This window comes from Rhinopithecus bieti, unplaced genomic scaffold (assembly GCF_001698545.2).
Source record: "Rhinopithecus bieti isolate Rb0 unplaced genomic scaffold, ASM169854v2 scaffold_39746, whole genome shotgun sequence".
NCBI classification, from domain to species: Eukaryota; Metazoa; Chordata; class Mammalia; order Primates; family Cercopithecidae; genus Rhinopithecus; species Rhinopithecus bieti.
The window spans coordinates 890,571-917,328 of record NW_016816960.1 but is presented as its reverse complement, the minus strand read 5'-3'; the positions used below and the strand labels follow the sequence as shown (position 1 = coordinate 917,328).

At 44.7% G+C, this 26,758-nt stretch overlaps 1 protein-coding gene across 5 annotated transcripts in view; it reads right to left on the bottom strand.

Annotated features, from left to right (window-relative positions):
* The window catches only part of SCAP (SREBF chaperone), a 76,947-nt gene that overhangs the window by 38,850 nt on the left and 11,339 nt on the right, over positions 1-26,758 (bottom strand). For 3 of the 5 annotated variants that reach the window (XM_017855707.1, XM_017855712.1, XM_017855709.1), the window contains exon 2: positions 2,275-2,494. In XM_017855707.1, coding sequence (XP_017711196.1) covers positions 2,275-2,396 — 122 coding nt within the window. In that variant the 5' untranslated portion in view covers positions 2,397-2,494. Of the gene's footprint in view, positions 1-2,274; positions 2,495-2,797; positions 2,821-9,141; positions 9,198-26,758 lie in introns of those variants that run through there. The other 2 variants (XM_017855708.1, XM_017855711.1) reach the window with 2 other exon arrangements.

Below are 26,758 nucleotides of genomic sequence, written 5' to 3'. Positions count from 1 at the left end.
TTTTGAGATAGAGTCTCACTCTTTTGCCAGGCTAGAGTGCAGTGGAGCGATCTCAGCTCACTGCAATCTCCGCCTCCCGGGTTCAAGCGATTCTCCTGCCTATGCCTCCCGAGTGGCGGGGATTACAGGTGTGTGCCACCACACACAGCTAATCTTTGTATTTTTAGTAGAGACGGGGTTCACCATGTTGGCCAGGATGGTCTCGATCTCCTGACCTCGTGATCCACCCACTTTAGCCTCCCAAAGTGCTGGGATTACAGCCGTGAGCCACCACGCCCAGCCAGGTCTTTCCTCTTAAAAGAAAAACAGGGTGACTACAAAAGAGGAAACCATAGTACCATCAGAGAGTGAAACCAAAGGAGGGCAACATAATGAGACCCCATCTCTACAAAAAATGAAAAACAGTCAAGTATGATGGCGCACGCCTGTGGTCGTGGCTTCTTAGGAGGCTGAGGTGGGAGGATCACTTGAGCCTAGGAGGTTGAGGCTGAGGTGAGCTGTGACTGTGCTACTACATTCCAGCCTGGGTGACAGAGTGAGACCATGTCTCAAAACAATTTTTTTAAAGAAGAAAAGAGAAAGAGGTCAATTAACTTGGAGAGAAAAAAAAAACCCAAGAGCTGAGTTCTCAGAGCACTCCAAATTCATCACTTACGGGACACAGCTATAAGTATTTTATCTTGTACAACACAATTTAGCAGTTTAAACACCAATACAAACATACTGAGCCAGAGTGAGACCAGGTGACAGTAACACAGGTGCAAGCACCAGAGTCCCTATGGCTTGGATTTGAATTTGAACCCCAGTTTCCCTAATTATTAGTCATGTGGACCAGGCAAATCTCTAAGTCCCTATCCCCCTTTGTTAAATGGAAACATAACTGGACCACTTCCTAATGTTATACCTGAAGCACCAACACAGCACCCAGCAAGAAACTCTCTGTGATGTTCATCTTTCTTTCTTTTTTTTTTGTACAGACAGGGTGGGTCTTACTATATTGCCCAGGATGGTCCTGAACTCCTGGCCTCAAGTGATTCTCTTGCCTCAGCCTCCCAGTATTGGAATTACAGGCATGAGCACTGCACCTGGCCAATGTTCATCTTTCTTACTGATAATCAGGGAAGAGCTTGAGATCATTAGCAAGTGAACTGAACAGAGAGTTCCCTCTTGACTTCTCATCTTCCCTTCAGCATAGCACTGAAAATATCTATAAATGTTAGAAAGACAATGAATCTGAAAAACAGAATTATTTCCAGAGAAAATAGTAAGATGGGCTCTTTTCACAACTGTCAGCGTTTCAGAGCTAAAAGGGTCATCAGATATCATCTTATATCAACCTCCTCCTTTACAACGTCATTGTCAGCCATAGCCTTCAGGCTTCTATGAGGCCTTGAGAAAGACAAATAGGAACAAGGGCAGCTACAACTCTCACATCCTGTCCTTGGCAAGTGCAGCTGGCCACAAGAATCAACAAGAGGTCTAAAGCAAGCTCCATGTGAACACAAAAAAATGACTAGAGAGCAAAGAAGCAAGTCTCTGAGGTTAGCCTGCCACAGGCTGTCCAAGGTACTGTTCTAATGGACTTTGCCTTGCAACACACAAAGAAGGCTCCTGCACTTAACCTGGTACTAAAAGGAAACCACTACTAATGAGAAAGAAAATGGAAATATCATATCTTTCAATTATCTGTGTCTTAGAAGTATCTAAACATTATTTTGAGATACAGTACCAGTGATGTGAATAAATCTGGTGAATCAGTAGGTCAGGGCCAGCCGAAACTATTTTATTACATTAGCTAACCATGCCAGGACTAGAGTTCTCCACTCACAGTTAGAAGGAGCCCAAGCTCCCACTGTGTAAAAAGCATACAGAGAGGCTGGGCACGGTGGCTCAAGCCTGTAATCCCAGCACTTTGGGAGGCCAAGACGGGCGGATCACGAGGTCAGGAGATCAAGACCATCCTGGCTAATACGGCAAAACCCCGTCTCTACTAAAAACTACAAAAAACTAGCCGGGTGAGGTGGCAGGCGCCTGTAGTCCCAGCTACTCGGGAGGCTGAGGCAGGAGAATGGCGTAAACCCGGGAGGCGGAGCTTGCAGTGAGCTGAGATCCGGCCACTGCACTCCAGCCTGGGCGACAGAGCAAGACTCCACCTCAAAAAAAAAAAAAAAAAAAGAAGCATACAGAGGCCAAGAGCTCCATAGTGGTTAGGGTTAGAAAACCTACTGTCCTAAGACACTGGCCCACCATATCCAAGGCAACCCAAAAACATACCAGCAGGCTAAGATGCAGAACCCCGTGAAGAGGATGATGGGGATGGGATACGATGCACAGAGAAGCCCATGGTTGTAGAAGGCCCGAGATATCTTCTCACGCAGCCTTTCAGTCAGGGTCATCCTCAGCCGAAGTCACCTTGCTGCCATCCCGGAAAGTGACCATGGATCACCCTGGCACACACTTGACAGCACTGACAAAGAACAACATGTGCAGGTACCTGGTCAGAAGGGAGAAAAGCTAGTTAACAAAGAGTACTTGGCTCTGCACACTAGGGCTGCTGGAGGGAGGCGATAGTTATGTGGCTGGGAATGGTTTCAGAATGCCTATATGTAAGGTCTAGTGACATCAATCCCAAAATACACACACACACACACACACACACACACACACACACACTCTCTCTCCCCACTCCCCCGACCCAAATCCCTCCGTCCTATATTAGGCAATGCTAAAAGGCCACCCCGCAAAGGGCATTTTTCTCATGTGTGGCACAGGAAACCATGACTGTAACAGACGTCACCTTCAGCTGCTCTCTGTCAAACAGGCATTCTTCCCCACCCTTTTCTATGCACAAACCCCACTGAGAGAAGTCCTCGGGAAAAACCTTTACATAGGGATGGCCTCCCCAAAACACACTGTTGTACAAATAGTGATTCACTCATGAAGAATGTCCAGTGAGGTCAGCCCTCAATATAAAAACACCAAAAAGCTTAGGTCTCTGACATAACGGTCACCAAGCAAAATTCACTCTGGTAGAACTTTCTGCTCTTGGTCCTACAGTCGTTTCTGGGAGCATAAAGGTAGAGAGCACCTCCTGTTCCCGCCTGCCCAGTAGCTGTCCCCTTCTACGAGTAACAGCAGCCTGGTGTGGCTCAGGGGAACCACCTCACTCCACAGGATTTAGCCTGGATTAACTATGAGTCAAGGTGCCCCGTGCTGACCCAAGCTACACCAATTGGGCCTCGCTCCCTGGACTTTGACTTCTGAACACAAAGAAACAGGAACTTGGATATTCATGATGTTTATTCATCCCACAGAGGTTCCTGCTCCCAAGATCCCCAGGCTGTTCTGGCTCCCATCCTTTCTGAGGACTGGCTCATCAACTTTTCTTTCCGTTTTGTAAGCTATTCTATATCCTTCCAATAAATTATCTTTTTGCTTGTGTTAGCCAAAGTTAATTTCTGGTGATTTCAAACAAATAACATTAAACCAATAAAATCAGAATAGAAAACTCCAGGAGGCCCAGGGATCTAGAATTATCTTCCCTACTGAGTCCTCCAATGGAATCCAAGTTTAAACCTACTTCTCTTGTTCCATGTTGCTGTTTTCTTCCATCTGTGCTACAGGGAACCTGCCCAGACACATGTCTTGGCTTGATTGTACTCACTGATGAAAACCCAGACTCAAAGATGACTCCTCATAACTGTCAAGATCAGAAACAAGAAGTAAAAGGAGTCACACCACAGCCAACTCAAAAGCCAAAAGGAATGCCTATTGCTCGTTCTACCTTTCCGAAAGCAGAAGCCTTAAGTGCACATGCAAGTTTCCAGTTCAGGAACCTTCTATTTTTTTGACATGGAGTCTCACTCTATCGACCAGGCTGGAGTGCAGTGGTACCATCTTGGCTCTCTGCAAACTCTGCCTCCCAGGTTCAAGTGATTCTCCCACCTAGTCTTCCAAGTAGCTGGGATTATAGGTGTGCGTCATCACGCCCTGCAAATTTTTGTATTTTTTTGTAGAGACAGGTTCTCGTGTTTTCCAGGCTGGTCTCAAACTCCTGGGCTCAAATGGTCCAGCTGCCTCAGCCTCTCAAAGTGCTGGGATTATAGGTATGAACCACCATGCCCAGCCAGTACTTCATTACTTTTTTTTTTTTGAGATGGGGTTGCCCAGGCTGGAGTGCAGTGGCACAATCTTGGCTCACTGAAATCTCTATCTCCTGGGTTTAAGCTATTCTCCTGACTCAGACTCCTGAGCAGCTGGGACTACAGGCACCCGCCACCACACCTGGCTAATTTTTGTATTTTTGGTAGAGACCAGGCTCACCATGTTGGCCAGGCTGGTCTCAAACTCCTGACCTCAAGTGATCCGCCAGCCTCGGCCTCCCAAAGTGCCGGGATGATAGGCGTGAGGCACTGAGTCCAGCCAGTTCATTACTTTTATGGCTGAGTATTTCATCAAATGAGTATGCCACATTTTGTTTATCCATTCATCAGTCGATAAACATTTGGGCAGTTTCTATGTTTTGCCTATCGTGAATAGTGCTGTGATGAACATTCTAACATTCCTGTATTTGTCTGAACGTCTGTTTTCTTTTCTTTTTTTTTTTTTTGAGATAAAGTTTCGCTCTTGTTGCCCAGGCTGGAGTGCGGTGGCGCGATCTCAGCTCAATGCAACCACCACCTCCCGGGTTCAAGCGATTCTCTTGCCTCAGCTTCCTAAGTAGCTGGGATTACAGGTGCCCGCCACTACGCCCATCTAATTTTTTGTATTTTTAGTAGAAATGGGATTGCATCATGTCAGCCAGGCTGCTCTCAAACTCCTGACCAGGTGATCCACAACGCCTCGGCCTCCCAAATTGCTGGGATTACAGGCACGAGCCACCACACCGGGTCAAATTATTCTTGTTTACTTGGTCTCGAACTCGAACTTTTTTTTTTGAAACAGAATCTTGCTCTGTTGGCCAGGCTGGAGTGCAGTAGCGTGATCTCTGCTCACTGTAGCCTCCGCCTTCCAGTGGTTCAAACGATTCATGCCTCAGCCTCCCTTGTAGCTGGGAGCACAGGTGCGAACCACCACGCTAGGCTAATTTTTGTATTTTTAGTAGAGATGGGGTTTCACCATGTTGGCCAGGCTGGTCTAGAACTCCTGACCTTAGATGATTTGCCAGCCTGGCCTCCCAAAGTGCTGGGATTACAGGCATGAGCCACCGGACCCTGTCTCAATTTTTTTTTTTTTTTTTTTTGAGACAGAGTCTCGCTCTGCCGCCAGGTTGGAGTGCAGTGGTGCGATCTCGGCTTACTGCAAACCTCCGTTTCCTGCGTTCAAGCAATTCGCAATTCACCTGTCTCAGCCTCCTGAGTAGCTGGGATTACAGATGTGTGCCACAACGCCCAGCTAATTTTTGCATTCTTAGTAGAGACGGGGTTTCACCATCTTGACCAGGATGGTTTCAATCTCTTGACCTCGTGATCTGACCGCCTCAGGCTCCCAAAGTGCTGGGGTTACAGGCATGAACGATTGCACCTGGCCAACCTTTTTGTTTTGTTTTGTTTTGTCTGAGATGGAGTCTCGCTCTGTCTCCCAGGCTGGAGTGCAGTGGCACAGTCTCGGCTTACTGTAACCTCCACCTCCCGGGTTCAAGCGATTCTCCTGCCTTAGCCTCCCAAGTAGCTGGGACTACAGGCACCCGCCACCACACCCGGCTAATTTTTTATTTTTAGTAGAGACGGGATTTCACTATATTGAACTACTGACCTCATGATCTGCCCTCCTTGGCCTCCCAAAGTGCTGGTATTACAGGCATGAGCCACCGTGCCCAGCCGCGCTCAATTCCTATTTTTACTTTTTTGTTGTTGTTGTTCAGTTGGGGTTTTTTGTATTTTTTTTCTTTTTGTTTTCTTTTGAGTATATTCATTCTTAGGAGTGGAAATGCTTGGTCATAAGGTAATTTTCCCCAATATCTTCTTCTAAAAATTTGTAGTTTCACATTTGTTTAAGTCTGTAATCCAGCTGGATGCAGTGACTCATGCCTGTAATCCCAACACTTTGGGAAGCTGAGGTGGGAAATCACTTGAAACCAGGAATTTGAAACCAGCCTGGACACTGTGAGACCTTGTCTTTACAAAAAAAAAAAAAAATTAATAATTAGCAGGGCAGGGTGGCACACGCCTGTAGTCCTAACTACCCAGGAGGCTGAAGTAGGAAGATCACTTTAGACCAAGAGTTTGAGGCTGCAATGAGCTATGGCCACACCACTGCACTCTAGCCTGGGCTACAGAGCAAGATTGTCTCAAAAAATAAAAATAAAAATCTGTGATCCATTTGAGTTAATTTTTAGATGAGGTGTGAGATATAAATTCCTTTTGTTCCCCTTTGGTCTAAAGATAGCCAATTGCTCCAGCACCATTTGGTGAGAAGACTATCCTTCCTCCATTGAATTGCTTGGCATCTTTGTCAAAAAGCAGTTGTCTGGGCCAGGAACAGTGGCTCACGCCTGTAATCCCAGCACTTTGGGAGACCAAGGTGGGTGGATCGCTTGAGGCCAGGAGTTTGAGACCTGGCTAACATAGTGAAACCCCTTCTCTACTAAAAACAGAAAAAAATTAGCTGGGTGTGATGGCACACACTTGTAATCCCAGCTACTTGGTAGGCTAAAAACCGCTTGAACCCAGAAAGCAGAGGTTGAGCAAGCCAAGATCACGCCACTGCACTCCAGCCTAGGTGACAGACTGACTCCATCTCAAAAAAAGAGAAAAAGGCCTGGCGCAGTGGCTCACGCCCATATTCCCAGAACTTTGTGAGGCCGAGGCGGCCAGATCACAAGGTCAGAAGTTCAAGACCAGCCTAGCCAACATGGTGAAACCTCTTCTCTACTAAAAATACAAAAATTAGCCGGGTGTGATGGTGAGTGCTTGTAATCCCAGCTACTTGGGAGGCTGAGGCAGGACAATTGCTTGAACCTGGGAGGCGGAGGCCACAGTGAGCCAAAGATTGCACCACTGCACTCCAGTCTGGGCAATGGAGCGTGACTGACTCAAAAAAAAAAAACAGAAAATGAAAAAGAAAAAAGAAAAAAAGGCCAGGTGCAGCAGCTCATGCCTGTAATCCCACACTTTGGGAGGCCAGGGCGGGCAGATCTCTTGAGGTCAGGAGTTCAAGACCAGCCTGGCCAACATAGTGAAACCCTGTCTCTACGAAAAATACAAAATAGCTGGGCATGGTGGCGTACGCCTGTAATCCCAGCTACTCCGGAGGCTGATGAAGGAGAATCGCTTGAACCCAGGAGGCGGAGGTTGCTGTGAGCTGAGGTCGCGCCACTGCACTCCAGCCTGGGCAACAGAGGGAGATTCCGTCTCAAAAAAAAAAAAACTTGATAGAATTTTGATAGAAACTGCATTAAACCTGTTCATCAAATTTGCAAAGAACTGGCATGCTGAGTCTTCCAATCCATGAACATGGTATATTTCTCCATTTATTTAGATCTTTGACTTCTTTCATCAGCATTGTGTAGTTTTCAGCATACATGACTGTACATGTTTTGTTAGACTTATACCTATTATTTCACTTTTTTTAGCAACTATGTTTTCAATTTTGGTTTTCACATGTTCATTGCTAGTACACTGATTTTTTTATGTTAATCTTTTATCCTGCAACTGTCCTGAAATCACTTATTAAGTGCCAGAGTCTTTGTGTGTGTGTAGAATCTTTGGGAATTTCTACAAAGACTTATCATGTTATCTGTGAAAAGAAACATTTATTTCTTCCTTTCCATAATTTCTTCAAATATTTTTTCTGCACCACTCTTTCTCCTCTCTTTTTGAGACTTCAAAAACATAAAAGATAAATCTTCTGTTATTGTCCCATGAGTCCCTGAAGCTCTGTTTTTTTGTTTTTTTCATTTTATTTCAATCTGTTGGTCAGACTGGATAATTTCTATTATTCTACCTTCATGTTCACTGACTCTTCTGTCTTCTCCATTCTGCTATTGAGCCCACCCAATTAATTTTTCATTTAGATTGTCATATTTTGCAGTAAATAAATTTCTAATTTTCTGTTCAAGAGTATTCACCCTTACTTGCTATAGCAAGGTTTTAATTAACATTTTAATTATACTTTGGCTTTTAATTTTTTGGATCTGTGTCATGTTGCAGTTGCCATCAGTTGGCTGTCTTTTCCCCTCATGATTTTCCTGATTCTTCATAGCTGAAGTAATTCTGAATTACTGGACATTTTGAATATTATGCTATGTGACTCTAGCTCTTGTTTAAGTCCCACGAAAAATTCTGAATTTGTCTTTGCAGCAATCAACCTAATTAGGTCCAGTCCACAAGTTCCTACCCACCTTCTGTGGGCTGTGGTACCAATATGAGATCAGTTTTCAAAGCCTCTGAAGTATTATTTTGGTTTTTCCCAAGCATACTGCCCAGGGGCCAGTGCGCAACTACTTGAGCAGTAATCTACTCCACAGTTTGGTCCTCAAAGCCTTTGGTATGCTATTTAGGGTCAGATGCACATATGTTAATTCTGAAGAACATCCCAGGAGTTCATATGCAACTTTATGAGTTTAATTTGTTGAGCTCCTTCCTCTACACAATCTTTCTAATACTTTCCAGATCTCAAGGGCCCCTTTCCTGGTCTTCTAGCTGAAAGTCAGGGGTTTAATTTCCCTGACCTGCTGAGTACCTCCCACAACTGTGACTACCTCCAAGGAAAAGCATGAGAGAAAGGAAAGAACAAAATCAAAGATTCCCTCCATGCTCCGGGGACCACAGTCCCTATAAATAGAAGACTTCCTCTCCTATTCATCTGCCAATGTCACTGCTATCTCCACCACTACAGAATTACATGGAGGGCCAGAGCAAGAGAAAAGGAGAAAAGACAAAGCAAACAACACACAAGACTTCTTCCTCCATCCCCATGCCTGACCCACGATGATCCCCTTTCCTGCTCCTCAAACTAGAAAGACGGCTTCTGTTAGACCTCTTTTTGTGCACATCCAGCACACATTTCCAGGTTTGGGGCTGACTTTAAGTCCAGGCTGGAAAATATTATATGGAGGAAAAAAAATATGGGAAACTCACTATCATTTCACTGGTATTTGGAGTTCTACTTTCCTTCTCCAATTGGCATGCTAACATTTACCTTTCTGGGGTTACTCCACTGATCCATGCATTCTGTCCGGGGATTTCAGTTGCTCTCTGTCAGACATAAAGGGTGGAGTTATGTTTACTCCATCTTAATCATAATCAGAACTCTTAAACTTTTTTGTAATGTGAAAATCTTCATACATTTCAGGATTCTTTGCCTTTAAAGAAACTTTTTTTTTTTTTTTTTTTTGAGATGGAGTCTTGCTCTGTCACCCAAGCTGGAGTGCAGTGGTGTGATCTTGGCTCACCGCAACCTCCGCCTCCTGGGTTCAAGCAATTCTTGTGCCTCAGCCTCCCAAGTAGCTGGAGTTACAGGCGTGTGCCACCCCACCCAGCTAATTTTTATATTTTGGTAGAAAGGGGTTTCACTATGTTGGCCAGGCTGGTCTCAAACTCCTGACCTCAATCCATCTGCCTGCCTCAGCCTCCCAAAGTGCTGGGATTACAGGTGTGAGCCACCGCTCCTGGCCCTAAGGAAACTTTTCACACTATGCCTACTGGCATTTTTCTGTCAATCACATCATTTCATTGTGAGAAGCATGTAATGCAAGTTTTCTACAAAAAGCACACATTACTTTTACAATTTGAAAAAATAAAATTATACACAAAAGTGCACAAAAGGAGAATAGAGGGAAACATTAGTAGTGGTTGCTTGTCTTTGTGTAATGTGATTACATGCAGGTTTTTTTTTTTTCCTTGAGATAGAGTCTCACTCTGTCACCCAGGCTGGAGTGTAGTGGCAGGATTACAGCTCACTGCAGCCTCAATCTCCCAGGCTCAGGTGATCCTCCCACCTCAGCCTGCTTATTAGCTGAAACTATAGGCGCGTACCACCATGAGAGATAATTTTTTGTATTTTTAGTAGAGACAGGGTTTTGCTATGTTGCCCAGGCTGGTCTCAAACTCCTGGGCTCAAGCAATCCTCCCGCCTCAATCTCCCAAACTGATTATAGATGTGAACCACCACAACCAGCCGAGAAATTTTTTTAACTCAAATCTCAATACCTTTACATTGTTCACTATAAGCATTCATTTATTTATTTTCCTTTTTTTAGAGATGGGGTCTCACTCTGTCAACCAGGCTGGGGTACATGGGTACCATCATGTCTTACTGCAGCCTTGAATTCCTGGACGCAGTCCTCCCGGCTCAGCCTCCCATGTAGCTAGGATTACAGGTATGTGCCACCATGGCCAGCTAATTTAAAAAAAAAAATTGTTGGGGGGAGACAGGGTCTCAATATGTTGCCCAGGCTGGTCTTGAACTCCTGGTTTCAAGCAATCCTCCTGCCTCGGCCTCCAAAAGTGTTGGGATTACAGACGTGAGCCAACGTGCAAGCCTATTTAAAATAAACTTTTAAAGTTTAGTATAACATATCACAGAAAAGCATACAAATTATAAGCACACGCCTCCATGAATTACCACCAAGTAAACAAAGCCATGTAACCTAAACATCACTCCATCAAGAAACAGAACATTACCCCAAAGGGTCCCCTTATGAGCCCCAGTGCTATTTTCAATTATAAAAGTAAAATATACATGTTTATATTCAAATATTCAAATAGTACTGGAATGACTTTTTTTTTTTTTTTGAGACAGGGTCTCACTCTGTCACCCAGGCTGGAGTACAGTGGCACGATCATGGCTCACTGCAGCCTCCACCTCCCAGGCTCAATCAATTCTCCCACTTCAGCCTCCCAAGTAGCTAGGACTACAGGCGTACACCACCACACCCAGCAAAATGTTTGTTATTTTTTGTAGAGATGGGGTTTCACCATGTTGCCCAGGCTGGTCTTGAACTCCTAGACTCCAGCCATCCTCCCGCCTCGGCCTCCCAAAGAGCAGGGATTACAGGCTGAGCCACCCACCATGCCTGGCCCTCACAGACCCCTTCTTATCCCTTTCCAATTCACCTTATCTCAGAGGTCAGAGTGGACACAGACTCTTACCAATGCCCTGAGCTGGATCCCCTTCTGCCCTTAGAACAAAGTCCAAATGCCTCTCCCTAGCTCCCAGGGCTCTGCACAACCCACTCCGGTCCTCCCCAACTTCACCTCATGTCACCTCTCCATTCTGCTCTCTTCCAATGCCTTATGTGTGCCAACCTCATTCCCATCTCAGGGGCCTGGCACATACTGTTCCATCCTCTATTCCCTCTTCTCTTTATAGGCTGGTTCTTTCTCCTTCTTCAAGTCTCAGCTGAAATATCACTTCTACAAAAAGACCTCCCTTGACCATATGTCTTCCAGTAGTTCTCTTTATTGTTCCTTACAGAGCCTATTTCTTCTTTTTCAGTGCATTTAAAACTCTGTAACTGTACAAATGACTCATTCCCTAGTTTACTATCTGTCCTCTGTCGAGACTATAAATAAACTCCCTGTCTGTTCTTCAGGGTCTTTAATAGTACTTGGCATGTTAAATTTTTATTAAATGCACCTATACTCCCAGCTACTCAGGAGACTGAGGTGGGACAATCCCTTGAGCCCAGGAGTTCTATGCCAGCCTGGGCAACATAGACCCTGTCTCTGAAAACAAACCACTTGTTGAATAAGTGATGAGCAAACCAACCAACCCAACCAGGATCAGATACTATCAGGACAGTGCTCAGTACATATCTTCTCAATTTCTAACTGTGATACAAAGCACCTCAGGCATTCTGGAAGAAAGAGAGACAGCTAATAATCCCATCTCTCTGAATGAAATAATAAACAAGGAACACTTCATCCATCCTGTTCTTCACAAATGTCCCAATCTAAATCCTTGTTACAAATGCAAATTATTGGGCCTATCCCAGACCTGGTGAATCAGAAAATCTGGGGGTGAGGCCCAGAAATCTGTGTTTAACACACGCTCCAGTTGACACTGACATGCTCAAGTTTGAGAAACACTGCCCTACCAAACCCTGGAGCCCAAGAGTTGCCTAAGTCAACTCCATAGTGCTCACATCTGGAACGTACGTCTAAACTGGACTAGCAGAGCAGGCATCGTGGCTAACTAAAGTCTGTAATCCCAGCAGTTTGGGAGGCTGAGGCAGGAAGATTGCTTGAGGCCAGGAAAGTTCAAGACCAGCCTGGGCAACATACAGAGAACCTGTCTCTACAAAAAAAGTTTTAAAATTAGCCCAGTGTGGTGGCTCATGACTGTAGTCCTGGCTACTTGGGAGGCTGAGTGGGAAGGATTGCTCGAGCCCAGGAGGTCAAGGCTACAGTAAGCTGTGATTCCACCACTGCACTCTAGCCTGGGCAAAAGAGCAAGGCCTATCTTAAAAAATTAAAAAAAAAAAAAAATGAACTGGACTAGTGGCAGATATCCAAAATCACCAGCCTGAAAAATTCTAATAATCTCCTACCTGATTTTGCTGCCTACATTTGCACTTCACTTCTGGTTTCTCTTCCCACACGGTCAGTGTGGACAGCTTCCTAAAATAAAGACCTGCTTATGGCCAGGTGCAGTAGCTCGCACCTGTAATCCCAGCACTTTGGGAGGCTAAGATGGGAGGACTGCTTGAGCCCAGAAGTTCGAGACCAGCCTGGGCAACATAGTGAGACCCCATCTCTTTAAAAAAAATATTTTAATGAAAAAAAAAAAAAAGACCTGCTTAGGTCACCCCTTGCACAAAAGTCTTGAATGGCTCTCCAGTGCCTGCACATTTGAGGCCATACTTCTTTGCTTATTATACAGGCACACTCAAAATATACTGAAACCTCTTTCCAGCTTTATTCTCTTGCCAAATAAAAATAACTAGTATTTACAAACCATGTGTCAGCCTCTGGCCTAAGACTTTTGCCTACATTATCTCCTGAATCCTTATAACAACCCTTAAACTAATAACTACTTTTACGATTTCAGTTCCACAGATGAAGAATCTGAAGCCCAGAGGTGTAACCTGCCCCATGTTACCCATCTAGAAGGCCCCCATGAATATCACAGTCATGTTGGGTTGCCGGCATTCTTCTCTCAAATAACCTGCATTCCCACTTAAGGCTCTCTCTTTACTGAATGCCCTTTTCCCATCTTCCCACTCTAATTCCCACTTCTAATTTTCTCTATTCAGCCTTCAGGCACTAGATAAAATGCCATTTCCTCCATAAGCCTTCCCTAAACGTCATCCTATTCATTTTGTGCCAGAAACACGTTAAGTACTAATGTTAAAACAATGTTACGTTCAACATGTTAACAGAGATCATCTCTGTCAATGCTGAAGACATCTGACAAAATTCAACCCTCATCCTTTTAAAATAAAAATAGACAAATGCTTAGTAAATATGTGTATGTTGATTTACATACATACATAAATACATACATATAGGCCAGGCACAGTGGCTCACACCTGTAATCCCAGCACTTTGGGAGGCCGAGGCAAGTGAATTGTTTGAGGTCAGGAGTTCAAGACCAGCCTGGCCAACATGGTGAAACCCCGTCTCCACTAAAAAACACAAAAATTAGTCAGGCATAGTGGCGGGCACCTGTAATCCCAACTATTTGGGTGGCCGAGGCAGGAGAATCACTTGAACCCAGGAGGCAGAGGTTACAATGAGCCAAGATTGTGCCACTGAACTCCAGCCCGGATGACAGAGTGAGACTCTGTCTCGAAAAATAATAATAAAAATATATACATACATATACATATAAAATAAAATACAGACTTCAACTAAATATTTCATCTTTCTCAATCTCAAAGCTAAAATCAAGCCCAATGGGAATACACTAGAAGTGTTCTCACTAACGTCAGGGGCCATACAGGCTATGCATTTAAACACCATTATTTATTACTATTGTGGAGCTACTAGTTATCACAATTAGGCAAGAGAAAGAAAACACAGGTATATAACTGGAAAGGAAAAAGTTAAATTATCATTTTTGCAAATGATATTATATACAAAATCCAAGATAATCAACTGAAAACCTTTTACAGTTGTTAATCACCATAAGATAGTGAAAACTAATATACATCAATGCCTTCACCTACATCACCAACAAGCAGGCAGAAAATAAAATAATGATAATATTGATTATAACGATTCAGTAACACTAAAATAAATAACAAAACCAAAAACTTGAAAATAAAAAGAAATGTAAGAAATCTCTGAAACTCCCAGCAGGACGCGGTGGCTCACTCCTGTAATCCCAGCAATTTGGGAGGCTGAGGTGGGCGGATCACCTGAGGTCAGGAGTTACAGACCAGCCTAGCCAACATGGCGAAACCCCGTCTCTACTAAAAAGACAAAAATTAGCCAGGCGTTGTGGCACGTTCCTGTAATTCCAGCTACTCAGGAAACTGAGGCAGGAGAATCACTTGAACCCGGGAGGTGGAGGTTCCAGTGAGCCGGGATTGCACCACTGCACTCCAGGCTGGGTGACGGAGCAAGACTCCATCTCAAAAAAAAAAAGAAAGAAACCAAAACAAATTTCTGAAACTCTGAAAGACAGAAAAGATGACTTCAACAAAAAGAAAAGCATGCCACATTCTTAATGAGGAAGAGTCAATATAACATAACCAAAATGTCACTCTTCCTACATTCATCTAGAAATGTAACATAGTCCCAATAAAAATAGGACTTCTTTAACTAAACAAACTTAAAGTTCATATAGAAAAACAAACATAGCCAAGAAAGTTCTGAAAAATAAAGATGATGAAAGGGAACTTCACCAAATAACAAAACATGCTAGAGTAATTAAAACAGTGTGGTCCTAACACATAAATACACAGATTAATGTAACAGAACAGAATGTCCAGGAATAGACCAAAATGTACACATATGACAAAGTATATTATATACAGTAAATGATAAACAACTGGGAGAAAGATTGTGTAATAAAAGGTGTTGCAACAAATGGGTAGCCACAGAAAAAAATTAAGTTGGATCTAACACTTCACATCAAAATAAATTCCAAATAGGACCAAGCACAGTGGCCCAGGCCTATAATACTAGCACTTTGGGAAGTCAAGGCAGACAGATCACCTGAGCCCAGGAGTTCAAGACCAGCCTGGGCAACATGGCAAAACTCCTCTTCTACCAAAAGTACAAAAATTAGCTAGGCATCGTGATGCACACCTGTAGTCCCAGCTACTCAGGAGGCTGAAGTGGGTAGATTACCCGAGCCTGGCAAGGTCCAGGCTGTAGTGAGCCATGATCACACTACTGTGCTCCAGTCTGGACAACAGGGCAAGACCCTGCCTCAAAATAAAAATAAAAAATAAAAATGAATTCCAAATAGAGAAAAGATTTAAAGGTAAAATATGAAATATAAAAATTACTTTAGGCCAGGTACAGTGGCTCACGCCTATAATCCCAGCACTTTGGGAGGCCGAGACAGGTGGATCACCTGAGGTTAGGAGTTCAAGACCAGCCTGACCGATATGGCGAAACCCTGTCTCTACTAAAAATACAAAAACCAGCCAGGCATGGTAGCGTGTGCCTGTAGTCTCAGCTACTCAGGAGGCTGAGACAGGAGAATCACTTTAACCTGGGAGGCGGAGGTTGCAGTGAGCCGAGATCATGCCACTGCGCTCCAGTCTGGGCGACAGAGCGAGACTCTGTCTCAATTAAAGAAAAAAATAAAGGCCGGGCGTGGTGGCTCAAGCCTGTAATCCCAGCACTTTGGGAGGCCGAGATGGGCGGATGATGAGGTCAGGAGATCGAGACCATCCTGGCTAACACGGTGAAACCCGTCTCTACTAAAAAAAAATACAAAAAACTAGCCGGGCGAGGTGGCGGGCGCCTGTAGTCCCAGCCACTCGGGAGGCTGAGGCAGGAGAATGGCGTAAACCCAGGAGGCGGAGCTTGCAGTGAGCTGAGATCGCGCCACTGCACTCCAGCCTGGGCGACAGAGCGAGACTCCGTCTCTCAAAAAAAAAAAAAAAAAAAAAAGGAAAAAAAATTACTTTAAAAAACCACAGGATAGGCCAGGTGAGGTGCCTCACACCTATAATCCCAGCACTTTGGGAGACCAAGGCAGGTGGATCACCTGAGGTTAGGAATTCAAGATCAGCCTGGCCAACATGGTGAAACCCCATCTCTACAAAAAATACAAAAATAAATTAGCCGGACATGGTGGTGGGCGCCTGTAATCCCAGCTACCCAGGAGGCTGAAGCAGAAGAATCGCCTGAACCCAGGAGGTGGAGGTTGCAGTGAGCCAAGATCATGCCACTGCACTCCAGCCTGGGCAACAAGAATGAAAATCTGTCTCAAAAAAACAAAACAAACAAACAAACAAACAAAAACACAAAAAACCCACAGGATAATTTTTCCCAATCTTCTGCTAGTGAAGATCTTTCTAGGTATGACATAGAACCCAAAAGCCTTAAAAGTAAAAACCAATCTATATAATTAGTTAATAAACAAATCTTTCACAACAAAACTATTTTAAGTAAAAAGATAAAGAAGGCTGGGCGCAGTGGCTCAGACGTGTAATCCCAGCACTTTGGGAGGCTGAGGGCGGATCACGAGGTCAGGAGTTCAAGACCAGCCTGGCCAACATGGTGAAACCCCATCTCTACTAAAAATAGAAAAATTAGCCAGGTGTGGTGGCAGTAGCCTGTAATCTCAGCTACTCAGGAGGCTGAGGCAGGAGAATCACTTGAACCCAGAAGGCGGAGGCTGCAGTGAGCTGGGATCGTCCAAGATCGTGCCACTGTACTGTAGCCTGGGCGACAAAGCGAGACTCCATCTCAAAAAAAAAAAAAAAAGATAAATAAGATCTGGAAAAACACAACTGCAATTCATATCGCTGACAAGGTGTTAAGTTCCCACATATATAAGCAATTTTGACAAAATCAATTTAAAAACACCAAAGCCCAGCTAGGCACAGTGGCTCACACCTATAATCCCAATGCTTTGGGAGGCTGAGGCGGGTGGATCACCTGAGGTCAGGAGTTCGAGACCAGCCTGGCCAACATGGTGAAACCCTGTCTCTACTAAAATACAAAATTAGCCAGGAATGGTGGTGCATGCCTATAATCCCAGCTACTCGAGAGGCTGAGACAGGAGAATCCCTTGAACACAGGAGGTGGAGGTTGCAGTGAGCTGAGATTGAGCCACTGCACTCCAGTCTGGGTGACGGAGATGAGACTCCACCTCAAAGCAAACAAAACAAAACAAAAGCCCAACAGAAAAGTGGTCAAGGATATGAATAGGGTTTTTGTGGGGGTTTTTTGAGACAAGGTCTCACCCTGGCTGGAGTGCAGTAGCATGATCTCAGGTCACTGCAGCCTTGACCTCCCAGGCTCAAGCAATCCTCCCACCTCAGCCTCCTGAGCAGCTGGGACTACAAGCACACACAACCATGCCCAGTTAATTTTTGTATTTTTTCTACAGATGGGGTTTTGCCAGGTTGCCCCGGCTGGTCTCAAACTCTTGAACTCAAGCAATCTGCCCACCTTGGCCTCCCGAAGTGCTGGGATTACAGGCTTGAGCCACCATACCCAGCTTGAATAGTTTTTTTCACAAAAAATAAAACGTAAATGGTCCTTCAACCTCACTGCAACCAAACAGAGACAAATTAAAACTCCTCCTGAGATAATAGGAGTGTTCATTCTACTACTCTTTCAACTTTTCTGTAGGTTACACTAAAAAGTTTGGGGGGGGCGGTGGAATCTAAACAGAGAAACTAATTTTTCACCCATCACAATGGCAAAGATCAAACTGTGTGGTACCACAGTGTTGGAGAGGGTGTGAATAAACAAGCACTGCCACACACTGCTTAGGAGCACATGTGGATAAAACCGCTATGGAGGTTTATCTGGTTAAGAGTTATCAAAATTACAAAAGCAAATCCTCATCAACTCAGCACTTCTGCCTCTGGTAAGCAACTGGATAGATACACTTGGCCATGCGTGGACTGATTGGTGCACACAGAAAGTTACTCATCCCAGTGTTGTCTGTACTAACAAAACTTAAAATTCCTCTACAATTCCATCAATAGAGCTCTGACTAAATAAATTAAAGGACATCCTGAAAATGGAATATTATCTAGTTATAAAAGATGAGGGGCTGGGTGTAGTAGCTCAATGCCTGTAATCCCAGCACTTTGGGAGGCTGAGGTGGGCGGACCACTTGAGGTCAGGTGTTTGAGACTAACCTGGACAACATGGTAAAACCCCGTCTCTACCAAAAATATAAAAAATTAGCTGCGTATGGTGGTGTGCAGGCCTGTAGTCCCAGCTACTCAGGAGATTGAGGCAGGAGAATCACCTGAACTCGGGAGGCGAGGGTTGCAGTGAGCCGAGATCACATCATCGCACTCCTGCCTGGGCGACTCCATCAAAAAAAAGAAAAAGACAATGAGGAAATGTATTAATGATAAACTATCATAAACATTCAGAGAAAAAAGCAAGGGAACAGCGTGCTACTTTCATGTAAGAGAACAGAAGTCTCTGCTTATTTGTCTGTAAATGCACAACACACCTGGAAATGGACACATGAGAAGTGGCAGCTCCAGCAGCCTCTGGGGAGAGGATCTGGTAGCCAGGTGCAGGATGGAAGGGAAACTTTCCCATGTACACTGGTTCACCTTTCCAATTTTGTGTCACGTAAATGTATTTCTACATTGAAAAGCTGAAATTAAAAAATAATGAGCGGCCGGGCGCGGTGGCTCAAGCCTGTAATCCCAGCACTTTGGGAGGCCGAGACGGGTGGATCACGAGGTCAGGAGATCGAGACCATCCTGGCTAACACGGTGAAACCCCGTCTCTACTAAAAAATACAAAAAATTAGCCGGGCGAGGTGGCGGGTGCCTATAGTCCCAGCTACTTGGGAGGCTGAGGCAGGAGAATGGCGTGAACCTGGGAGGCGGAGCTTGCAGTGAGCTGAGATCCGGCCACAGCACTCCAGCCTGGGCAACAGAGCGAGACTCCGTCTCAAAAATAAAAAATAAAAAATAAAAAATAATAATAATAATGAGCAAGTCTCCTGTGGAAGTAGCAGCCCTCTTCTCTGAGCTTCTCTAACTATGAATTTCCACCTTGCTCATTCTGACTCTCAGCCTCCCGGACTGACTGTGTTCCCCTTCGGGAGAAGCGCATAACTGAATCACCATGAGTTCCCTAGAGCACCCAGCACCTCACCTGGCGCCGAGCAGAAAGTCACTACACGACTGCTCACTGCACTAGTTCACTGGTGCAAACAATTCGTTCCTTTGGGGGAATGTTTTCCTGAAAGTTGTCAAGTGGACCAATGCTCAGGGCAGAAAATTGCTTCTCTTAAGCTTCAAAATTAGCCAGTAACCTGGGAGAATTTTCAGCAGATCAAGTTAATAGTATTGAAAAAAGCTCAGGTACAGTGGCTCACGCCTGTAATCCCAGCACTTTGGGAGGCCGAGGCGGGCAGATCACCTGAGGTCTGGAGTTCGAGACCAGCCTGGCCAACATGGTGAAACCCCATCTCTACTAAAAATACAAAAATTACCAGGGCGTGGCCGGGCACAGTGGCTCATGCCTGTAATCCCAGCACACTGGGAGACCGAGGCGGGTGGATCACGAGGTCAGGAGTTCAAGACCAGCCTGGCCAACATGGTGAAACCCCGTCTCTACTCAAAATACAAAAATTTGCTGTGCGTGGTGGCACGTGCCTGTAATCCCAGCTACACAGGAGGCTGAGGCAGGAAAATCACTTGAATCTGGGAGGCAGAGGTTGCAGTGAGCCAAGATCGCACCACTGCACTCCAGCCTGGGCAACAGGAGCGAAACTCTGTCTCAAAAAAATAATAATAATTAAATAGTATGGAAAAAATAAAGGAATTTCAGTTAATGAATGAAAACTGATTTCAGAGAATTTAAAGCCTAAAAACACACATATTCAAGAGGATGAGTATTGGCACATTTTAAGAGTAACTGTTGGTATGGCACAACACCACCCAAACTGAAGGAAGACCAAATTATATTAATTGGTTGTAATGGTTGTCACAAATAACCACATGCATAATGTCAACCCTCTTCACAGTAGAACACCAACAAACATATTAAAGATTTTATTCCACAATGCCAGCTACCTACATTCTTACTCCCTCTTGACCTGGTCAGGAATGACTAACAAAGGGACTGAACTTCTGCTGCTAAGAATCAGTTTTATTTGTTTTTATTTATTTGTTTATTTATTTTGAGACAGAGTTTCACTCTTGTTGCCCAGGCTGAAGTACAATAGCATGATCTCGGCTCACTGCAACCTCAGCCTCCCAGGCTCAAGCGATTCTCTTGCCTCAGCCTCTCAAGTAGCTGGGATTACATGCATGCGCCACAATGCCCGGCTAATTTTTTATTTTTAGTAGAGACAGGGTTTCACATCAGGCTGGTCTCGAACTCCTGACCTCAAGTGATCTGCCCTCCTTGGCCTTCCAAAGTACTGGGATTACAGGTGTGAGCCACTGTACCCAGTCAAGAATCCGTTTTAAAGCTAGAAACAACTTGAGAGCCCATGGGGACAGCCTTGTCATTTCACACAATGAGACTCTTGGCCCATGGACAGAGGGTCCTCAGCCTCAGCCCCAGCAGATACTCGTAGGAGCACAGCCAGAAACAGCCTCCTGCCACCAGCTACACATGAGCATATCAGGCTACACAGGCTGAAGACCCTTTGCCTGATTTCCCACAAGAAGTGTGCTTTGCTGGAGGACATCAAAGCTCTTGACATTTTATACAATTAAATCCCAAAATGGGAGATGTGATGAGTCTTGTATTACTACTTCAACACTGGGGGAACCCACCCCCAGTACTTCAGCGTAGGTTCTTTCAATTTTCCGTAAGTGTTGGCCGGCTGAGAAATAAAGAAAAAGAATAAAAAGAGAGGAATTTTACAGCTTGGCCTCTGGGGGTGACATCACATATCGGTAGGAGTGTGATGCCCACCTGAGCCGCAAAACCAGCAAGTTTTAATAAGGATTTCCAAAGGGGAGGGGGTGCAAGAACAAGGAATAGGTCACAAGATCACATGCTTCAAAGGGCAAAAAGAAGAACAAAGATCACATGCTTCTGAGGAAACAGGACAAAGGCAAATTCAGAACTATTGATGAGGGTCTATGTTCAGCTGCGCATGTACTGTCTTGATAAACACCTTAACAGAAAACAGGGTTCGAGAGCAGAGAACCAGTCTGACCTGAAATTTACCAGGGCACGGTTTCCCAATCCTAGTAAGGCTGAGGGTACTGCAGGAGACCAGGGCATAGCTCAGTCCTTATCTCAACCGCATAAGACAGACACTCTCAGAGCGGCCATTTATAGACCTCCCCCCAGGAATGCATTCCTTTCCCAGGGTATTAATTATTAATATTCCTTGCTAGGGAAAGAATTTAACAATATCATCCCTCTGCAAGAAGAAAAATAATGGCTTTATTCTGCCAGACCCCACAGGCAGGCAGGCCTTATGGCTGTTTCTCCTTGTTCCCTAAAATCGCTGTTAATCTGTTTTTTTTCAAGGTGCACTGATTTCATATTGTTCAAACACACATCTTACAATCAATTTGTACAGCTAACACAATAGTGATCCTGAGGTGACGTACATCCTCAGCTTACGAAGATAACAGGATTAAGAGATTAAAGACAGGCATAAGAAATTATAAAAGTATTCATTTTGGGAACTGAAATATGTCCATATTAAAATGAAATCTTCACAATTTATGTTCCTCTGCCACTGCCCCAGCCAGTCCCTCTGTTCGGGTCCCTGACTTCCTGCAACGCTTCAAGAACTCTGCTTTTTGTTTTGAGACGGAGTCTCACTCTGTCCCCCAGGCTGAAGTGCAGTGGCACAATCTCAGTTCACTGCAACCCCCACCCCCGCCCTCAGGTTCAAGCGATTCTCCTGCCTCAGCCTCCCGAGTAGCTGGGATTATAGGCGCCTGCCACTGTGCCCAGCTAATTTTCATATTTTTAGTAGATACAGGGTTTCACCATCTTGGCCAGGCTGGTCTTGAACTCCTAACCACGTGATCCACCCGCCACGACCTCCCAAAGTGCTGGGATTACAGGCGTGAGTCACTGCACCAGGCAAGAACTCAATATAAACGTTGCACAGAAGATGGTTCCAAACACAGAGAGTGCAAAGAGGGGAGGAGTTTGTGAGGGGAAAAGTAGTAAAGAAGACAGCCAAGAGATGAGGCTCACCTGGGCCCCTTTTCCTTGGGGTCAGGGTCCAGGAGCCCCTAGAGCTCTCTCCAGCACACCAGACTTCACCGGCCCCTTTCACCACCTTATCTCCCAGGAGAGCTTCCCCTCTGTACTCGCTTCATGCCCACCAGCTTCTAAGAGCCTTTCATCCTGCTCACCACTGGCCCTAAGACTCCCTCCACACTCTTGAAGGCAAAGGGTGGTACTCTGGGCTCACAAACCTAAGTGCTGTGGGTGCCTGTCAAGTCACAATGTGTGAAGCCTCACGGATAAACAAATCACATCTACGTGGTGCTCATTCCCAAATATTTGGTCAAAGTCTAAAAAACCAAGATTTTGTTTTGGTCTCAAATTCTAAATCCTACTGCAAGTTTTAATTGCTTATTTTTCATATCTATAATCTGGTACTAAGTAAAACTTTCCAGCTAACAGGACAGCTGTGGACTGTGATATGGACTGGGACCACACAATTCTTCCAAATGTTCACAGTCACTTCTAAGACTGGAACATGCTTGCTTTCCAGACATTTATAGAGGCAAAGGAACAGAAAGTTACCAGATTTCAGAGCGAGGAGAGATGGGATCCTCCAGCAAAATATCCTATTGGTAAGGAAGAAACTGAGGCTTAGGGAGGGTCATGCCAGATGACCCAGGTCATGTAGCAAATGACAACAGCCAACACTCTGGTTCCAACTCCCAGCCCGGGGAACATTTCCATGACAGAGTTGATTCCCCAGCACCTCCCAACAAAATAATTTGTTTTAACCCATTTAAGAGCAGTCTAGGCTGGGCACGGTGGCTCACTCCTATAATCCTAGGACTCTGGGAGGCCGAGGCAGACAGATCACTTGAGGTCAGGAATTTGAGACCAGCCTGAGCAACATGGTGAAACCCCATCTCTACTAAAAATATAAAAATTAGCCGGGCTTGGTGGCAGGCACCTATAATCCCAGCTACTTGGGAGGCTGAGACAGGAGAATCACTTAAACCCAGGAGGCAGAGGTTGCAGTGAGCTGAGATCATGCCACTGTACTGCAACCTGGGCGACAGAGTGAGACTCCATCTCAAAAAAAAAAAAAAAAAAGCAATCTAGCACTCAGATTTAGATGTTTACTATAACCAGTGACAATACTGTTGTGCAGCCATCACCACCATCCATCTTTTTTATCTTCCTAAACTGTAACCCTTTGTCTTAGCTAGAAGATCAGCTTATTCTTTTAACCAGTTTACCATACAACTTATCAAAAGTTTTTCTGTAAAACAGTCATCTGACAGCCTCTGTCCCATCAGCTATCTGTGTAGTAAAGGCACACGCAGTGAAGCCTCCATTCTTTCAATCTAAGGACCTGAATGCTTGAAGACAGACTGTAAAACACCTTCATGGATGAGTTATGACTTATGATCAAACACCATCAGAAGCAGCCACTGAAAGGGCTGACCATGAAGACACTATGCTGAAATGAGAAACACCTACAACCATCCTGGCTAACCCGATGAAACCCCGTCTCTACTAAAAATACAAAAAATTAGCCAGGCATGGTGGCACATGCCAGTAATCCCAGCTACTTAGGAGACTGAGGCAGGAGAATCACTTGAACACGGGAGGCGGAGGTTGCAGTGAGCCAAGATCACGCCATTGCACTCCAGCCTGGGCAACAAGAGTGAAACTCCGTCTCAAAAAAAAAAAAAAAGAAAGAAAGAAAAGAAAATGCCTACTTATTTCCTAGTTGTGAGTGACATCATGTCCCTACTAGTGTCCTAGAAGGTTGTGCTTCTCAGCCTCCCTTACTGCTTCCCTATAGGCTTTGTTCCTGGCCAGCTTTCCTCATCTACCCTTTCTCCCCAGGGCTTCTTAGCCTGACTCCTGGGTCCAAGTCTCATCTGTTTGCTGATGTCTCTCACATATACATCTCTCAAGCCTCTCCCCTAAGCTCCTTATTTACACTATTTCCACTTGGTATCTCCACTCAAATGCCTAATAAGTACTTCAAATCTAACAAGACCAAACACAGAACTCTTGATTTCTCCTAAGTATCTGTTCTTCCCCAGCCATCTCAGTTAATTATACCCTAGCTACCCTGTTTATTGCTCAGGCCAAAAGTTTAGGAAACATCCTACAACAAGCCCATATCTGAAACAGCTGGTTGCAACAGTTTTACCTCCAAGTCAGATCCCCAACCTGACGAACCATCGTCATCGCCCCGGCTACTCTCCCATCACTGACCATGGGGACAGCAGAAATGCCTCTATTCATTCCTGCCTCACTCCATCCTCGATACATCTTTAAAGCACAGATCACTAATGTCACTACCCTGCTCAAAACACTCCAGAGGGCCGGGGCACAGTGGCTCACGCCTGTAATCTCAGCACTTTGGGAGGCCGAGGCAGGCGGATCACTTGAGGTCAGGAGTTTGAGACCAGCCTGGCCAACATGGTGAAACCCTCGTCTCTACTAAAACTACAAAAATTAGCTGGGTGTGGTAGTGCCTGTAATCCCAGCTACACGGGAAACTGAGGCACGAGAATCACCTGAACCCAGGAGGTGAAGGTTGCAGTGAGCTGAGAATGCATCACTGCACTCAAGCCTGGCAGCCTAAGTGACAAAGTGAGACTCTGTCTCTAAAAAAAAAAATTAAAATTAAAAATTAAAAAATGAAAGAAAGCAGGGGCTTAGCCTTGTTCACTGCCGACTCCCCAGAACTTGAACAGTGTCTGACACCTAGGAAGAATTCAATAAGCATCTGTTGACTTGTAAGTTTTTTTGTTTTTTGTTTTATTTTTGATAGGGTCTCGCTCTGTCACCCAGGCTGGATACAGTGGTACAATCGTGGCTCACTGTAGTCTCAACCTCCCGAGTGATCCTCCCATCTCAGCCTCTCACACTGCTGGGACTACAGGCATGAGCCACCACATCTGGCTAATTTATTTTATTTTTTTATTTTTATTTATTTATTTGAGACAGAGTCTCGCTCTGTCACCCAGGCTGGAGTACAGTGGCGCGATCACCATCAAGTGTGATGTAAGCTGTGAGATTTTCATATATACCCCTTTATTATGTTGAGAATATTGCCTTCTATTCCTATTTCATTGAGTGCTTTTAATCAAAAGTCATCTTGAATTTTGTTAAATGCTTTTCTGCATCAGTTGGGACGATCATTGTATTTTCTCCTTCATTCTGGTAAGTGGCATATTACCTTAATTGATTTTTGTGAAACCATCCTTGCACTTTGGGAATAAATTCCACTTGGTCATCTGAGATGTATTTTAATATCTGCTTAAAAAAAAAAATCTGCATCAGTCCCAGCCTGGGCAACATAGTGAGACTCTCACCTCTACAAAAATTATAAAAAGCCTGGCACGGTGGCTCACGCCTGTAATCCCAGCACTTTGAGAGGCCAAGGCAGGCAGATCACCTGAGGTCAGGAGTTCGAGACCAGGCTGACTAACACGGTGAAATCCTATCTCTACTAAAAATACAAAAATTAGCCGGGCGTGGTGGTGGGTGCCTGTAGTCCCAGCTACTCGGGAGCTGAGGCAGGAGAATGGTGTGAACCTGGGAGGCGGAGCTTGCAGTGAGCCGAGATCGCACCACTGCACTCCAGCCTGGGTGACAGAGCGAGACTCCGTCTCAGAAAAAAAAAAAAAGGAAGAAATTCTTCCCATTACTTTGTCCAAAGAAAAAAGGGGGAGCCCTGAATAGCCAAAACAATCTTGAAAAACAACAACTAAGTTGGAGGACTCACACTTCCTGATTTCAAAACTTACTACAAAGCTACAGTAAGCAAAACAATGTGGTACTGGCATAAGGTCAGACATATAAAACAATAGAGAGCCCAGATCTTCTGTAGTTCATCAGTATGATAATTCGGTGTTTCACACACATGTGAGATGTGTCATTCTCAAACCTTGTTATGATGTCATCACTACCCATCTAACCTGAAAAAAAGAAAAAGAGAAAGAAGAAGAAGAAGAAAAAAGAACCCAAAAATAAATTCTCACAAATAGGATCAACTGATTTTTGACAAAAGTGCCATGACCAGTCACTGGGGAAAGGACAGTCTCAACAAATGCTACTGGGAAAACTGATAGTTACATGCAAAAGTGAAGTTGGACTCTTCTACACAAAAATTAACTCAAAATAGATCAAAGAAATGAAAGAAGAAGAGCTAAAACTATAAAGCCCTTAGAAGAAAACATAAGAAAAAGATCTTTGGCTGGGCGCGGTGGCTCACGCTTGTAATCCCAGCACTTTGGGAAGCCAAGGCAGGGGGATCACGAGGTCAGGAGATTGAGACCATCCTGGCTAACACGGTGAAACTCCATCTCTACTAAAAATACAAAAAATTAGACTGGCACGGTGGTGGGCGCCTGTAGTCCCAGTTACTTGGGAGGCTGAGGCAGGAGAATGGTGCGAATCCAAGAGGCGGAGCTTGCAGTGAGCCCAGATGCGCCACGGCACTCCAGCCTGGGTGACAGAGCGAGACTCCGTCTCAAAAAAAAAAAAGAGGCCGGGCGCGG